Source organism: Rana temporaria, chromosome 7, assembly GCF_905171775.1.
Source record: "Rana temporaria chromosome 7, aRanTem1.1, whole genome shotgun sequence".
NCBI classification, from domain to species: domain Eukaryota; kingdom Metazoa; phylum Chordata; class Amphibia; order Anura; family Ranidae; genus Rana; species Rana temporaria.
This window is the reverse complement of record NC_053495.1, coordinates 70,819,927-70,837,565: the sequence shown is the minus strand read 5'-3', so window position 1 is coordinate 70,837,565 and position 17,639 is coordinate 70,819,927. Positions and strand designations below refer to the sequence as shown.

At 43.5% G+C, this 17,639-nt stretch overlaps 1 protein-coding gene across 1 annotated transcript in view; it reads left to right on the top strand.

Annotated features, from left to right (window-relative positions):
* TNRC6B (trinucleotide repeat containing adaptor 6B) overlaps positions 1 to 17,639 on the top strand; it is a 512,528-nt gene that overhangs the window by 343,059 nt on the left and 151,830 nt on the right. Inside the window, 3 exon segments of the mRNA XM_040359579.1 lie at positions 12,761 to 12,886; positions 12,996 to 13,127; positions 15,028 to 15,129. Coding sequence (XP_040215513.1) covers positions 12,761 to 12,886; positions 12,996 to 13,127; positions 15,028 to 15,129 — 360 coding nt within the window.

Sequence of the window (17,639 nt, the reverse complement as noted above, 5' to 3'; positions counted from 1 at the left end):
GCCTAGAACAGTTATGTTGGATTGCCTCCATCCCTATTGGCGCAAAAGAAAGAGGTTGGGACTTTAAATGAAGCATGCAAATTGGGAAGCACAAATTAGCTGTGTAGGTTTGATAATGTTAAGTTTAATGAATATTGCACAATTAATACACGAAAGGCACAGTAGTTCATAATTCATAATCCATTACGATTAATTCATATTAACATATTGCACATTGAAAAAATATTCAAATATAGTAAGTAAAACAGTGGGTACAGAGTATATAAAACTGCATTGATTGAACATAACTGTGACGTCTGAAGCTCAACGCGTTTCGTGGTTATATTGCCACTCATCAGGAGATGATGTATATTGGATGCCTAAAAAGAGAGATTATTCTACCGAACAATGAGTCAGGCTTGCGTAAGAAGGGAGGGAAAATAGAGAACCATCCACCCATACTTACAGATCAATTGATGATAAAAAGTGTGGCGGTGGATATTGAGGCAGCTGAGGACATCGTCTGGCACGGTAGCTGAGGCGGCACTTCATGTGGCGAAGCAGTATAGCATGAAAGTGTGGGTATGAACTAATAAGTGATCCTCGCCATACGATTAATGTTTGTTTATATAGTGCATTCATTAACTAATCGGACCCCCTTCACTTTTTTCATTTTTGTTATGTTACAGGATTATACTATAGATGTTTAACTTATTTTTTTTTTCTTATTAATCTACACTCACTACCCCATAATGACAAAGTGAAAACAGAGTTTTAGAAATATCTATGGCTTTATTAGCCACTTGGAGCCCCAGCTTATGACAAAAGACGGCCACAAGGTGGCTCTCAAATGCCGGGAGGACGTCTATTGACGTCCTCGGCTCCTTCGGCCACTGGGGGGCACGCGAGCGCGCCCGCCACGTCACTGAGGTGCCGATGCTTGTGCCTGGCGGCTGCGATGTCTGCCAAGTACCCGCGATCGCCCGTTAAACAGACAAGGACGTGGATCTGTGTCTGTAAACACACAGATCCACGTCCTGTCAGGGAGAGGAGACCGATGTTGTGTCCCTTGTACATAGGGACACAGATTGGTCACCTCCCCCAGTCAGTCCCCTTCCCCACAGTTAGAATCACTAGTAGGGAACACATTTAACCCCTTCCTCACCCCCTAGTGTTAACTTTTTTCCTGCCAGTCACATTTATACAGTAATCGGTGCATTTTTATAGCACTGATTGCTGTATAAATGTGAATGGTCCCAAAAATGTGTCAAAAGTGTCCGATGTGTCCGCCATAATGTCGCAGTCCCTATACAAATCGCAGATCACCGCCATTACTAGTAAAAAAAAAAATCATAATTCTGTCCCCTATTTTGTAGGCGCTATAACTTTTGCGCAAACCAATCACTATACGCTTATTGCGATTTATTTTATATTTTTTTCTTTTTTTTACCAAAAATATGTAGAAGAATACATATCGCCCTAAACCGAGGAAAAAAAATATAAAAAAAATGGGATATTTATTATAGCAAAAAGTAAAAAATATATATTTTTTTTTTTTTCAAAATTTGCGCTTTTTTTTGTTTATAGAGCAAAAAATTAAAATCACAGAGGTGATCAAATACCACCAAAAGAAAGCTCTATTTGTGGGGAAAAAATTACGTCAATTTTGTTTTGGAGCCACGTCGAACAAGCACGCAATTGTCAGTTAAAGCGACGCAGTGCCGAAAGCTGAAATTTCGCCTGGCAGGAAGTGGGTACCGTATTTATCGCAGTATAACGCGCTCTGGCGTATACCGCGCACCCCCAAAGTGGCCCCCAATCCTGTGGGAAAAAAAGATTTTTTGTTTTTTTGTACTTACAGTTTTGATGTCTTGCGCGGCGTCCATCTGCGGCCTCGTCGGGTCCGGCGTCCTTCTGCGGCTTCGGGTGTCCTCTTCGGCGGGTCCGGCGTCCGTCTTCGGCGGGTCGGGCGTCCGTCTTCGGCGGGTCGGGCGTCCGTCTTCGGCGGGTCGGGCGTCCATCTTCGGCGGGTCGGGCGTCCATCTTCGGCGGGTCCGGTGTCCATCTTCGGCGGGTCCGGTGTCCATCTTCGGCGGGTCCGGTGTCCATCTTCGGCGGGTCCGGCGTCCTTCGGCGGCGTCCTCCCGCTCGTTTCCCGCCACGACTTTGAATACTGCGCCCGCATATAGCGAGCGCAGTACACTCGTGAATCTTCGGGCAGGCTCGGGCGCCTCTCGCACTGACGTCCTGTACGCTCAGGACGTCAGTACAAGAGGCGCCGAGACTGGCCGAAGATTCACGAGTGTACTGCGCTCGCTATATGCGGGCGCAGTATTCAAACTCATGGCGGGAAAGCGGGTATCGGCGTATATCGCGCACCCACGATTTTGCCCTGATTTTCAGGGCAAAATAGTGCGCGGTATACGCCGATAAATACGGTATATGTGCCCAGTAAGCAAGTGGTTAAAAAGAAAAAACTGAAATATCACGTGTATTTACAGTGCCTTAAAAAGGATTCATACCCCTTTGTAAATGTTCTACATTTTGCCATTTTACAACCAAAAAGGTAAATGTATTTTATTGGGATTTATGTGATAGACCAACACAAAGTGGCACATAATTGTGAAGTGGAAGGAAAATTATAAATGGTTTTCAATTTTATTTTTATAAATATCTGAAAAGTGTAGCGTGCATTTGTATTCAGCTCCATTTACATTGATACCCCTAGCTAAAATCTAGTGGAACCAATTGCCTTCAGAAGTCGCCTAATTAGAAAAGTCCACCTGTGTGCAATTTAATCTCAGTATAAATACAGCTGTTCTGTGAAGCCCTCAGAGGTTTGATAGAGAACCTTAGTGAACAAACGGCATCATAAATGCCAAGGAACACACCAGACAGGTCAGGGATAAAGTTGTGTAGAAGGTTAAAGCAGGGTTAGGTTATTTAAAAAATATCCCAAGCTTTGAACATCTCACGGAGCACTGTTCAATCCATCATCCGAAAATGGAAACGGTATGGCACAACTGCAAACCTACCAAGACATGGCCATCCACCTAATGGGGCAAGAAGAGCATTAATCAGAGAAGCAGCCAAGAGGCCCATGGTAACTCTGGAGGAGCTGCAGAGATCCACAGCCCAGGTGAGAGAATCTGTCCACAGGACAACTATTAGTCGTGCACTCCACAAATCTGGGCTTTATAGAAGAGTGGCAAGAAGAAAGCGATTGTTGAAAGAAGGCCATAAGAAGTCCCATTTGCAGTTTGTGAGAAGCCATGTGGGGGACAGCGCAAATGTGGAAAAGAGTGCTCTGGTCAGATAAGACCAAAATTTTACTTTGTGGCCTAAAAGCAAAACAATGTGTGCAGTGGAAAACTAACACTGCACATCACCCTGAACACGCCATCTCCACTCTGAAACTTGGTGGTGGTAGCATAATGTTGTGGGGATGCTTTTCTTCAGCAGGGACAGGGAAGCTGGTCAGAGTTGATGGGAAGATGGATGGAGCCAAATACAGGTCACTCTTAGAAGAAAACCTGTTGGTCTGCAAAAAGACTTGAGACAGGGGCGGAGGTTCGCCTTCCAGCAGGACAACGACCCTAAACATACAGCCAAAGCTACAATAGAATGGTTTAGATCAAAGCATATTCATGTGTTAGAATGGCCCAGTGAAAGTCCAGACCTAAATCCGATTGAGAATCTGTGGCAAGACATGAAAATTGCTGTTCAGACGCTCTCCATCCAATCTGACAGAGCTTGAGCTATTTTTAAAAGAAGAATGGGCAACATTTTCACTCTAGATGTGCAAGGCTGTTGACAGACTTGCAGCTGTAATTGCAGCAAAAGGTGGTTCTACAAAGTATTGACTGAGTATTGACACTTTTCAGATATTTATTTGTAAAACATTTTGAAAACTATTTACCATATTTTCCGGCGTATAAGACACTAAAAAGTCACATGACACGGGAGGGAAAATGGCTAATTGGGCCCAGTTTGGACATTTTCACTTGGGAAGCTACTCACTTTTGTTGCCAGCGGTTTAGACATTAATGGCTGTGTGTTATTTTGAGAAAACTGCAAATTTACACTGTTTTACAAGCTGTACACTCGCTACTTTACATTGTAGCAAAGTTTAATTTCTTCAGTGTTGTCACATGAAAAGATATAATGAAATTAACAAAAATATGAGGGCTGTTCTCACTTTTGTGAGATACTGTTTATCAGAAATCTAACCTTAAAAAGGTATTTCCAGATAAAGCCATCGAAAGAAAATTACTTTCCTGTTAACCATGAGGATGATGAATGCACAACGCTTACCTCCCACCCCACAATTTTTGATTTTGAGGCAGAAGTTATCGAGACCCTTGAGCCATTCTACCATCAGAGCTCCTACAGTGACCTCAGCTGGAGCTCACCTCCCAAATCAGTTTTTTTTATCCATGTCGCGCAAAAGGCCCACATTTAGAGACTATATAGACTTCTATAGAGTGGTCTATTCAGACTTTTGTGCCAACTCCCCCATAGAATGCACAATATTCTAAGTCATCTCACCAAACTGTAAAAAATGTATGGACAACAGTGACATCATCATAGAAACTGCAGATAGAGTTGGAGGTATTGTCACCCAAGATGAAAAATACATTGCAGAGGTATACAGGCTACTTGCTGACACTACTTCCTATGTAAAATGTAACCCTTTCCAGTGGTACCATTGATACATTTGGAGCCTCCTTTCTAATTGGGGAGTTCTACCGTAGTCCCCATTTCTACCACATACCCAAAATTCACAAGAATCAAACTACTCCTCCAGGCAGGTCTCTCATCGCCACCATGGAAAGTATCATCACTGTTTTTTCATTATACATAGACCAGTATAATGGGACAGTATCCACTTATTAGAACAGTTAAAACCATATACACTGGAACCTAGTTACTCATGGGTCTCGTTAGATGTCACTTCCCTATACACTTCCATTCCCCATCAGTTAGGACTCTTGGCCCTTAATCACTTCCTCTCAACAGATCCCTGCATCAATCACAGAGAAGTCAAGTTCATTCTAAAAGCTACAAAATGTTGCCTAACACACAATTATTTCAGCCTTAAAGGGGAGGTTCACCCTATAAAAAATTTCTAACACTACATCCAGCCCAGTTCTGCAAATAAAATTACACTGACCTTTTTTTTTTTTTTTTTCGCCGTAGATAGCGTTTAGCCTTAGAATTCACCGCGGCTTCTGGGTAGGGAATCCCACGGGAGTGGGCGTTCCTTTTGACATGCCAATTGATTGACATGCTAAACGACGGCGCACACAGCGCGTCACGACATCCCGAAAGGAGCTCGGGTCGGCTCTATTCAGCGCCAGTGCGCAGGCGCCAAATAGAGCCGAGCCGACCCAAGCTTCCTTCGGGAAGTCTTGACGCGCTGTGTGCGCCGTCGTTTAGCATGTCAATCAATTGGCATGTCAATAGGAATGCCCACTCCCGCGGGATTCCCTACCCGGAAGCCGCGGTGAATTCTAAGGCTATAGCTATCTACGGAAAAAAATAAATAAAAGGTCAGTGTAATTTTATATGCAGAACTGGGCTGGATGTAGTGTTAGAAATTTTTTATAGGGTGAACCTCCCCTTTAATGATGATTTATTTTTACAGACCCAAGGGACCGCAATGGGCATCGATTTTGCATCATCCTATGCAGACCTTGCCATGGGTTTCTGGGAAAACAGATACATATGGCAAAACGACCCATTTGTGGAAAATGTAATTGTTTTCAGCCAATATATATTGATAATGTGATCATTATCTGGGACCACGCATTCGATCTAAAAAAAATTGTTTGTTTTATTTTGTAACAGCAACCGGTTTGGTCTTTCGTTCACAGATGTCCATGATACAGAAAATATACAGTTGTGCTCATAAGTTTACATACCCTGGCAGAATTTATGATTTCTTGGGCATTTTTCAGAGAATATGAATGATAAAACAAAAAAGATTTCACTCATGGTTAGTGTTTGGCTGAAGCCATTTATTATCAGTCAACTGTGTTTACTCTTTTTATTTTATTTTTTTGTTTACAAACTTTTATTAAAGAAATAGATGGTGGTACAGATCCATACAAATAATGCAGATACAAAATGAGGGTTAAATCGTATGAGAAATCAGAACGAGTAGACAAATCAGTATATTGCATAAAGGTTTCAAATATTATCCATATTAGCAGACAAGTTGAAGGACGGAAAAACAGTGTCATAGGCTGAGATCAAACCATATCAAATAAAGTATGACAAACAAGGGGAGTCTAGATTGGGTTAAAGAATAGGGGGGAATGCTCAATCCAAGGAGACCATTTGTTATTAAATATGTGATTAGTGTTTTGTAGGGTATGGAAGATTTTTTCCATTAAGTTTATATTGTTGATTCTGGGTTTGAGTGGGGCTAGGGGAATTTAAATCATAATGACAACAGAAACTGCCCAAATGACCCTAATCAAAAGTTTACATACCCAGGTGATTTTGGCATAACATGCACACAAGTTGACACACAGGGGGTTGAATGGCTATTAAAGGTAACCATGCTCACCTGTGATCTGTTTGCTTGTAATTAGTGTGTGTGTGTGTGTATGAAATGGTTAAGGTGTTTCTGGACTTCTGACAGACCCTTGCATCTTTCATCCAGTGCTGCACTGACTTTTCTGGAATGTCATAGGGTCATAGGGAAAGCAAAGGAATTGTCAAAGGATCTACGTGAAAAGGTAGTTGAAGTGTATAAAACAGGAAAGGGATATAAAAAGAAATCCAAGGAATTGGGAATGCCAATCAGCAGTTTTCAAACTCTAATCAAGAAGTGGAAAATCAGGGGTTCTGTTGAAACCAAACCACGGTCAGGTAGACCAACAAAATTTTTAGCCACAACTGCCAGGAAAATTGTTCGGGATGCAAAGAAAAACCCACAAATAACTTCAGGTGAAATACAGGACTCTCTGAAAACATGGTCTGGCTGTTTCAAGATGCACAATAAGGAGGTATTGAAAGATGGGCTGCATGGTCGAGTCGCCAGAAGAAAGCCAATACTACGCAAATGCCACAATGTATTCCGCTTACATAATGCCAAACAGCACAGAGACCAGCCTCAAACCTTCTGGCACAAAGTCATTTGGAGTGATGAGACCAAAATTTTAGTTTTTTTGGCCACAACCATAAATGCTACATTTTGAGAGGAGTCAACAAGGCCTATGATGAAAGGTACACCATTCCTACTGTGAAATACGGAGGTGGATCTCTGATGTTTTGGGGATGTGTGAGCTACAAAGGCACAGGAAATGTGGTCAAAATTAATGGCAAGATGAATGCAGTATGTTATCAAAAAATACAGCAGAATAAAGTGAAGGTTCTGGAGTGGCCATCTAATTCTCCTGACCTCAATATCATTAAGCCACTCTGGGGAGATCTCAAACGTGCAGTTCTTGCAAGACAGCCCAAGCATTTACAGGAACTGGAGGCTTTTTGCCAAGAGGAATGGGCAGCTTTACCATCTGAGAAAATAAAAAGCCTCATCCACAAATACCACAAAAGACTTCAAGCTGTCATTGATCTTAAAGGGGCCACTACACGGTATTACGAACTGGGGTATGTAAACTTTTGATCAGGGTCATTTAGGTAGTTTCTGGTCTTATTATGATTTAAAAAGACTAAACACAGTTGATTAATAATAAATGGCTTCAGCCAAACACTAACCATGAGTGAAAAATGTTTTTGTTTTAGCATTCATATTCTCTGAAAAATGGTCAAGAAATCATAAATTCTGCCAGGGTGTGTAAAGTTATGACCACAACTGTATATCTGCGCTTGGAACAAAAGTTCAAGCGGCTATGCACTATAGTGTAAAAGGGAACCAAACAATAATTTATAAATCAAAACCTTATATATATCTGCTTCCCAAGACAGTAACAGAACACTGTGCAATAGGAAAAATAGGTGATAGGGGGCGCTGTGTAATAATAATATGTACCTTATCTTAACCACTTCAGCACCAGAAGATTTGGCTGCTCAATCCATTTTTTGGGATACAGCACTGTGTTGCTTTAACTGACAATTGCATGGCTGTGCAACGTGTACCCAAACAAAATTGACGTCCTTTTTTCCCCCCCACAAATAGAGCTTTCTTTTGGTGGTATTTGATTATCTCTGCAGTTTTTATTTTTTGCGCTACAAACAAGAGGAGCGACAATTTTGAAAAAAAAAAAACAATATAATTCACTTTTTGCTGTAATAAATATCCCAATTTTTGATAAAAAAAAACAATTTTTTTTACACAGTTTAGGCCGATATGTATTCTTCTACATATTTGTGGTAAAACAAATCGCAATAAGCGGTTACTGATTGGTTTTCACAAAAGTTATAGCGTCTACAAAATGGGGGATAGATTTATGACATTTTTATTATTATTTTTTTTTACTAAAAATGATGGCAATCTGCTATATATAAGGGGTTAACTGTGTTCCCCTAATGTGTGTTCTATCTGTAGGGGGGTGGGACTGACTAGGGGAAGAGATTGATCATGTGTTCATACATTGATCGTGTGTTCATACATGGTATGAACATACCGCCGGCAGTAGCGCTTTGTGGGTGGTTTTAACCCTTTTTCAGCTCCTAGCAGGAATAAAAAAACACCCCGCTAGCGGCCAAATACCTCCGCAAAAAATACGGTTACCGCTGACCCCGCCTCAGTGTGAAATGGGTTTAAGGGTGAGTGCACATCCATGTGGGGCACCTGTGTCTGCACACTTTGGAGCACTGGTTTTTGATCAACGCGTGAGCACTTTACCTCACATTGAAGTGGGACTTGGACTGTTATCATATCACAGTTATTGTCTCACTGTGACTCATATTGTTTTTTGCACTTGTTACACTGCATAGCTTAACGCGGTGTTCATTCTTTCTTTCAAGCTCATTGTGACGCCAGGTGGCTGACATTCACACTGCTGCTGGCAATTATTTAGAATGTTTATATAATTTTTTTTTTTTTGCATATTGTCTTTAAATCACAGCTGTTGCTATGCATATCCCTGGAAATCTCAGCAAAGCATCAGTAAGCTGGGATTTATTTATTTTCACCAACAAAATGCAGATATAAATGCAGTGCGACAACTGTGGAAGAAAGATGGTGTTGGGTTTGGCATGACAAGTGACAAAGAGCATTAATATATCTGCATTTTGCCATTACCCCAGATGGAGCCCAGATGGACTAAAAATACACCAAAATAACAGATTGTGTAGAGAAAAGTTCTCTTCTGAAACAAAAACTTTTAGACAAGGGTTACCTTGAACCCCTTATCCAACAGGCTTGCACATTTTTATGTAGAGGGAAGATACAAAAACTAACCACACTGTTAGATTCACTACAAGATTTCACCATCAGTACCAGAACATAGAACATATTCTAAAAAAAACATTGAAGCATCTTATTCCACATTTACACTTGATGTGATTGTAGCCGTATTAGTGCAATTGTGATAGAGAAAATTGAGTACTGTCCGTGATACTTTTTTTATTTGCACTAACATACAATTTTTCAGGACAAGCTTTCGGGGTCTTCAAGGTCCAAGCAGTACTGCAAATAAAAAAAAGTTTCACGGACAGTACTCAATTTTCTCATTCTACATTTAAAAACTTTTCTCCCTAACAGACCTCGTGTCACATACAGGAAAGCTCCCAATCTCAATAATATTTCTCCAAGTAAGTTGAACCCTCCATGTACACAGGACGCTGCTAAGCGTACGTTCAGAGGCAGTTGGACGCTTTTTTCAACTTTTCCTGAACTCATTCAATGTTATCCTAAGTGACCATGTACACAGTCTCGTTTATTTCTGTTTTTAGGCAGTTGCGTTTAACAGCGTTTCTTTGAAGGCAAAAAAATGGGTTCAGAAGGTTTCCATGTTTGACACTAAATGCGGTTAAACACGGTAACCTGCGTTTAGCAGTGTTCGGTTTATAGGCGTTTTTTTAGCTTTTGGGCATTTACATTTTTTTTTAAACGCTTCTAAACACTAAATGCGGCATGTAAACGTGGCAAAACAAACGTTTTAGACGTGGGTTACTATCTGTCAAGTTTAATCATTTAGAAGCAGTTGTAAAAATGTCCCGTGTACATGGAGCCTAATAATGCTATTTTAATCCCACAGTTTTGTCTCTTTCCCCTCCAGGGTATGTGCCAATGTAAAAAAGCACTTTGTAAAACATGGTAGAAAAGAGTATTCATCAAAAGGGAAAACCTTTACATTATAGGAGTTCATTAATTGTTTCTCAATTTTGTATTATATGGTCTCACTTGTCCTTACAGACTACTCTACATAGACCGCACCATTCGCCCCCTCAGAAAACAATTCGGCAAACATTGCTGATTTTTTAGAGGCGGGTAAGGTCAAGCATTGTGTCCCCCACCATTTTGCAGAATGCCACCAAAAATCTACAGATAGCCTAGAAGTTTGGGTGATCGAAAAGATACCCAGATGTCTCCACGAAGCAGAGCGATTCCACAGGCTCTGTGAATTTGAGACATACTGTGTATACACCCTCAATACACTCTCTCTTGGCAGACTTAATGAGGAGCTAGAAATTAGTACCATTCTGTGATTGTCTTATTAATAACAACCCCTTTTTAGTTTCCTCCTACAGAGTTCCAATCGTTTATGGGGTGATGTCTATGATGTTGGGTGGTGGCTGGTCTCCTCCTTTAGCAAGTATATAGTCACCTCATGTAATAATTATATGACCATCTGTACGATCTTCACTGGTTGCTCCTCAGGGGGGGGGGGGTCCCCTCGCACACTGCATTGCTATTTTTGTGTCGTCAGGTTCAGCAGCTGACGTGGTGGTGGGGTTTGGATCCAGCCTGGGGGGGAGCACATAGTCTTCCTATGTGGGACCACCACATATCTCGAATTATACATATAAACAAGTTAGTCTCTCTAGCCATTTCTTGACATATTTTTGATTGAGCTACAGGGCATCTTATTGCACTTACAACACCCTTGTCCAATTTACTCCCTGATCCTTATGCATATTTACATTTAGTCTATTACCCATATTCCGTATCCCCCCCCTCTGCTTTTTTAAACTCATTATTGCCCCTTAATAAGGGCTTATTCATCAATGAACAGTTAAATCCCAATAGCAACATAATATCAAGAAATATAATTACAGTGTGCAGTACCGCATTTGGTCAGAGGTGCAGAGGCGCAGGTGACACTCTGAGCCATTTGGATGCACTCGGAAACACTCAGAAATACTCCATTCCCGAGTGTTCCCGAACCTCTGAGGGTTTCCAAGTGCATCCGAGCGGTCTCCAAGTATTTCCATGTCTCTCCGGCCCACCCCCACCCCTGCTGTACTGCATTCAATAGAAGTCAATGTGGAACAAATTATCTTAGTTTCCATTGACTTCTATGGGGAAACTCACTTTGATATGCAAGTGCTTTGGATTACAAGCATTCTTCTGGGAACAGATTATGCTCGTAATCCAAGGTTCCACTGTAACCCCTATAGCAATAAAGTGAACTTGAATAAAATTCACAAATTATCATCCCAGTCTATTAAGCCTAAACATCATGCCTTATGTGTTACCTATCTGAATATTATTTGTGCATACTTTTTATACTAATTTTGGTTTTATTTGAATGGTATTTTTATCTTATATTGGTATTTGGTGCACACAATTTTTTACATGTGTGTGTGTGTGTATGTGTATATATATATATATATATATATATATATATATATATATATATATATATATATATATATATATATATATATATATATATATATATATATATATATATATATATATATAATATATATATACAAACTTTTTTTTTAATACTGTCGTTTTATGATTTTTAGTAATTAGGAACAATCAGTACCTTGTTTCAGTATGTCCGTGTTCCCCTAGTTGCTGCTTATACCCAAAAAAGTGATATGTCTGCTACCTATAAGCCATATTTCTCCATAGTGCTATCATGTATTGCTTATCCCCTGTAGTACCAACTAATGCCACTAGGTAGCAGTGTAATGCCACAGCCCAAGAATACCAGTGCAGATGCTCAAAAGCGAGTAGCGGCATGTCTTGTGACGTCATTGCGCCTGACGTGGTCTTGTCCTCTCTCCTGAATCCCCCTATACACGCAGCCAGCTTCTGGACCCAGTTGAGAGGGGACACCAGCAGCACAGCGTGTTTGATGTCCCATGGACAGTGAACTCTATCACATGTTCATTTTATCTACAAAAATGTGAATTGCACTTCTACATTGTGTTCAATAAATACCTTTTAACCAGTCGGCACTATGTCTTCTGTATACTCTTCTCTTTTATATGATACCTGGAGACTGTTCTACCTCCTCCCTGAGGCTTGCCCTATGACACGTACAGTCATTAAGCCATATAGACTGTGGCGTCTTCCCACAGGGATATAGTCCCAAGGGAGGGGGCGAGCACGCTGACTAACCCCCAGCCAGAACGGCTCGGATGATGGGGGCAAGCTTACTGAGGAGGAACAGGAAGTGAGAAATTCAGACAAAGAAAAAAAAAACATTTAGAAGGGAAATCGAAGGAAAAGATAAGTGAACCAACAATGTACTAGCTTAAATGAAGCTATTTAGAAAATAAAAAGCAAACCTTTTCAACTCCTTTTAAGGTGAAAAAACATGAGGGTTTACAACCCCTTTAAGTATACCAAACCAGTAAAATCACATGCTTCAGGAATGTAGTCATACAATTTTTTTCTTTTTAGGGTGGCAATCACGGTCTGTTCGGGAACAGCGGTGCACAATCCCGAGGCATGCACAACCCTGTGCCATCGCTCAACTCCTCTCCCAACCTCCGGGCACAAGTGCCTCCCCAGTTCCTCTCTCCACAGGTGGGTCATGGCCTATTTTTGTTTATGAACATATTTGCAAATATATTCTTAACTTTCAAATTATTACTACAGTGTTTCAAAATCTATTTTTTTCCCCTCTTTCTGACAGGTCTCTGCCTCTATGCTGAAGCAATTTCCAAACAGTAACATGAACCCAGGACTGTTTAACATGGGGCCTCAGCTCTCTCCTCAGCAGATCGCCATGCTCAGCCAACTCCCTCAAATCCAGCAGTTTCAGCTGGTAATCTTCCAGTTTATGCCTTTTGAATATATTTGTGTCTACATGTGCAATATCTAATCTATTTTTTGCATCAAAGATTCTACAGAGATTTTGAATAAACATTTAGGCTACATGCCCGCGCACGTTTTTAAAAACGGACTTTAGCCCTGGTTCACACTGGGTACGATTTGGAACGATTTGAGATGCGATTTGACATGTCAAATCGCATCTCAAATCGGCGGCAATTGTCGGCAATGGCACTGTCCTAATCAGTGCGACGCCGCATCTGCGATTTCAAAAAGTAGTTCCTGTACTACTTTTTGCGATTTCGGGCCGCGATTTACATTAAATTGCGGCCGAAATCGCGGTAAAATCGCGCATTTTACCGCGATTTTGAATTCGCAGCAGTGTGAACCTAGGCTGAAAGCTAGAACAGACGCCAGGAAAAAAAGGGTATTTTTTCCGCGATTTTTTTCCGCGTTTTGCATTGAATTCAATGCACGTTTCGCTGCGCTAGCTTTCAGCCGTGTTTTTCTTTCTCTATTCAAAATCAATGGTTCCCTATGGGAGCCCATTGATTTGAATAGAGGTCGCACCAGAAGTCGGATCAAGATGATCCCACTTTCTGGGCGAATCGTGTGTGGTGAATCTTGAGGGGGAACCCTGCGAAAATAAAAAAAATTGCATGAGATTCCCCCCCCCCCCCAGGATGATACCAGACCCTTTGGGGGGTTCCTCCAGGATCCATACCAGACCCTTATCCGAGCAAGCAGCTCGGCAGGTCAGGAAAGTGGGCAATCGGTCGTCCCCTCATAGACCATACAAAGCCATGTGCCCTCAACATGCAGGGGTTGGTGCTTTGGGGCAGGGGGGGGCAATGCGCCCCCCCACCCCCAAAGCACCTTGTCACCATGTTGATGAGGACAAGGGCCTCTTCCCAAAAACCCTGGCCGTTGGTTGTCGAAGTCTGCGGGAGGGGGGCTTATCGGAATCTGGGAGCCTTCTTTAATAAGGGGGCCCCCAGATCCCGGCCCCCACCTTATGTGAATAAAGTATTCACCTGGGGGAAAAAAGTGTAAAAAAAAAAAACACAGGTTTTTAAAGTCATTTATTAGGCAGCTTCGGGGGTCTTCTTCCGACTTCTCCGCTCTCTCCAGCGTCTTCTGCTGGGCACCTCCGCTATCTTCTTCCAGCTCTTTTACTAGCGGTGGCTCGGTCTTCCCCATTATGTTCTTCCCTCTTCTCTTCTTCCGATGTTGACTCAACGATCTCCCCCACTGTAATGCCTTGTGCACGGTGCACAACGATTTATATAGGCATGGGGGGTGGTCACCGGGTGATGTCATCCGGTGACCCCACCCATTGTGACGTCACAGTGCAGACACATAAAAGTGGCTGTAAAAACGTCCATGGGCATGAGGCCTTATTGGTAATTTTGACTAACATTAGATGACTGTGTAAGGACAAGAAATGTTCTTTTAAAGAGCCACCTTTACATTGTTCAATTTTGGGAGACAAAATATGTGTATGTCTAAAGGTACCCAGAGATATTGGGTGTCAGTTGTTTTAGGCCAGAATAGACATGTAGTCTCATGCCTGTGGACCAGTGCCAGACATCCCTGACCGAAAGGCCTGAAGGGAAATAGTGAACACTGTTGTTGATAGAATGCTGCTTTTTGCCCTCTTAATAAGTCGGTGCTAAAGATCTATAGTAGCACCTCGCTTAGTAGTGTTCTTGGTAGAGGAAGCCTGTTTCTGAACCCAGGGCAGACTTTGCCTATACATACTCTTATCTCCTTTTGATTATCTATCTATGGTTGGGTATGTGTGGTGAATGGAAAGTTTGTGAACCATTTAATCTTTAATCACTTCAAATTAAGTATTTTGGCTAAATCCATTGATGTGTTTTATTTTGCCACAGGCCTGCCAGCTTCTTCTGCAGCAGCAACAGCAGCAGCAGCAGCAGCTTCTCCAGAATCAGAGGAAGATTTCACAGGCTGTCAGGCAGCAACAAGAACAGCAGGTGACGGTCTAAATTTTTATAACGCTTAACTTGCCAGCAGCACAGGTGACCTAAATGGAAAAACATCTTAAGGCAGGGCTCGACAAAACCCAGGCGCCAGGTCGCCATGGCGACTGGAAATTGAGTCCTGGCGCCTGGGCTACACCGCAGCAGCTGGGACGTGGCCCCACTGTAGGTATTCGGACTTCAGCCTGTGCTAGCCGGAATTGAGACCGTCGCTTTTTACGAATCAGCGCCCTCTGGTAGGTGGTCCTGTGATGATCAGCTTGCTCTGGCTGCCTGCCAACTTCCGACATCATCTTCTCAGTTTGACAGCTGGGCAGGCATGTACTGGTCCCCTCCGCTCCTCTGTTGTCCCCCCCAGCGCTCACCTCTCCCTGTCTTAGTTAAGCAGCGCGACCCCCCCTTGCTGCTCTGGTCCCCTTCGCTCTCCTCTGTCCCCCCCAGCGCTCACATCTCCCTGGCTTAGTTAAGCAGCGCGGCCCCCCCCCCCCCCCATGCTGCTCTGGTCCCCTCCGCTCCTCTGTCCCCCCCAGCGCTCACATCTCCCTGTCTTAGTTAAGCAGCGCGACCGCCCCATGCTGCTCTGCTCCTCTTTTGTCGCCCCCCCCTCCAGCACTCACCTCTCCCTGGCTTAATGAAGCAGCGCGACTAAATTACATGCTCCTTGGGAGTCGGCACTGAGAAGCTCATAGGATCAGGAAGGAGGGCTCAGGCCAGCCGCACACAGCTGTGATATAAGCTTCCTCGTCACCCGGTCTACTGCTATTTCCTTCCCCAGCTCTCCATCTAGACTCTCCGCGGCAGCAGACCGGATGGAGAGCGGGGTAAGAAAAAAGCAGTAGAACGGGTGACGAGGAAGCTTATATCACAGCTGTGTGCGGCTGCCCTGAGCCCTCCTTCCGGATTGTATGAGCTTTTCAGTGCCGACTCCCGAGGAGCATGTCATTCAGTCGCACTGCTTAACTAAGTAAAGCCAGGGAGAGTTGAGTGGGGACCAGAGCAGCATGGGGGGGGGGGGTGAGCATATGGAGGACGAGAGCAGCATGGGGGGGGGAAGCATATGGAGGACAAGAGCAGCATGGAAGGGGGGGGGTGAGCATATGGAGGACGAGAGCAGCATGGGGGGTGAGCATATGGAGGACGAGAGCAGCATGGGGGGGTGAGCATATGGAGGACGAGAGCAGCATGGGGGGGTGAGCATATGGAGGACGAGAGCAGCATGGGGGTGTGAGCATATGGAGGACGAGAGCAGCATGGGGGTGTGAGCATATGGAGGACGAGAGCAGCATGGGGGGGGGGGGGGTGAGCATATGGAGGACGAGAGCAGCATGGGGGGGGGGAGCATATGGAGGACAAGAGCAGCATGGAGGGGGGGGGGGAAGCATATGGAGGACGAGAGCAGCATGGGGGGGTGAGCATATGGGGGACCAGAGCAGCATGGGGGGTGAGCATATGGAGGACCAGAGCAGCATGGGGGGGGGGGGATGAGCATATGGGGGGCCAGAGCAGCATGGGGGGGACCAGAAGAGCACGGGGGACAGAGGAGCATGGGGGAGGGGACAGACAGCTGACTCAACAGCTATGGCCTGGGGAGTTTCTCACTCTCCTGCCTATACTTGTCCCATAACGGGGGGGGGGGGGGGGGTGGCGCCAAACAAATTCTTTGCCCTGGGTGAAATCTCTAGCAGATTCCCCACTGGTACTGCCTATAAGAGAAATAATGTAGAATGGCTAGTGAAGGGGGGGGGGGGGGGGACTTGGGTGGCCGGCACGGGGTGGGGTGGGTTCTTATTTCCCAACAGCCCAGACATGCAGTGCTGGGCAGCTGATTTAAAAAACTGGCTCTTAACTTTTTCAGTTGGCTCCTAGATTCTAAGCAAATTTGTCAAGCCCTGCCTTAAGGCCCCTTTTTACACAGGCTTTTCCGTGTATGGACTCCGCTTTTCTCAGCAGGGATCGATCTGCTGATTCCCACTGAGTAGGTGGATGACAGGTCCGTCTCCGCTCACTCTCCTCTATCGAGATTGGATGAAAACAGACCCAACCTGTCCATTTTCATCATATCCGATTCTCCAGACGGATGGAAAATATGTTTTTCATCCTTCTGGATTTCACAAACTGGATCGGATAGCGGCAGATGTCAGCGGACATGTCACCACCAGTGTTAATTTGGTCGACTAAAATGACGAAAACATTTTAGTCGACTAAATGAATACTATTTTAGTCGACTAAAATGGCATTTTAGCCAAAAGACTAAAATGGGACTAAAACTAAAATGCCATTTTAGTCAAAAGACTAATGCCGCGTACACATGATCGGTTCGTCTGATGAAAAAGTTCTGATGAACCGATCGTGTGTGGGCCCCATTAGTTTTTTTTTCCCCCTCGGTGAAAAAACTTAGAACCTGTTTTAAAATGATCTGATCGTTAAAAAAACGATAGAAAAAAACGATCGTCTGTAGGAAAATCCATCGGTTAAAAATCAACGCATGCTCAGAATCAAGTCGA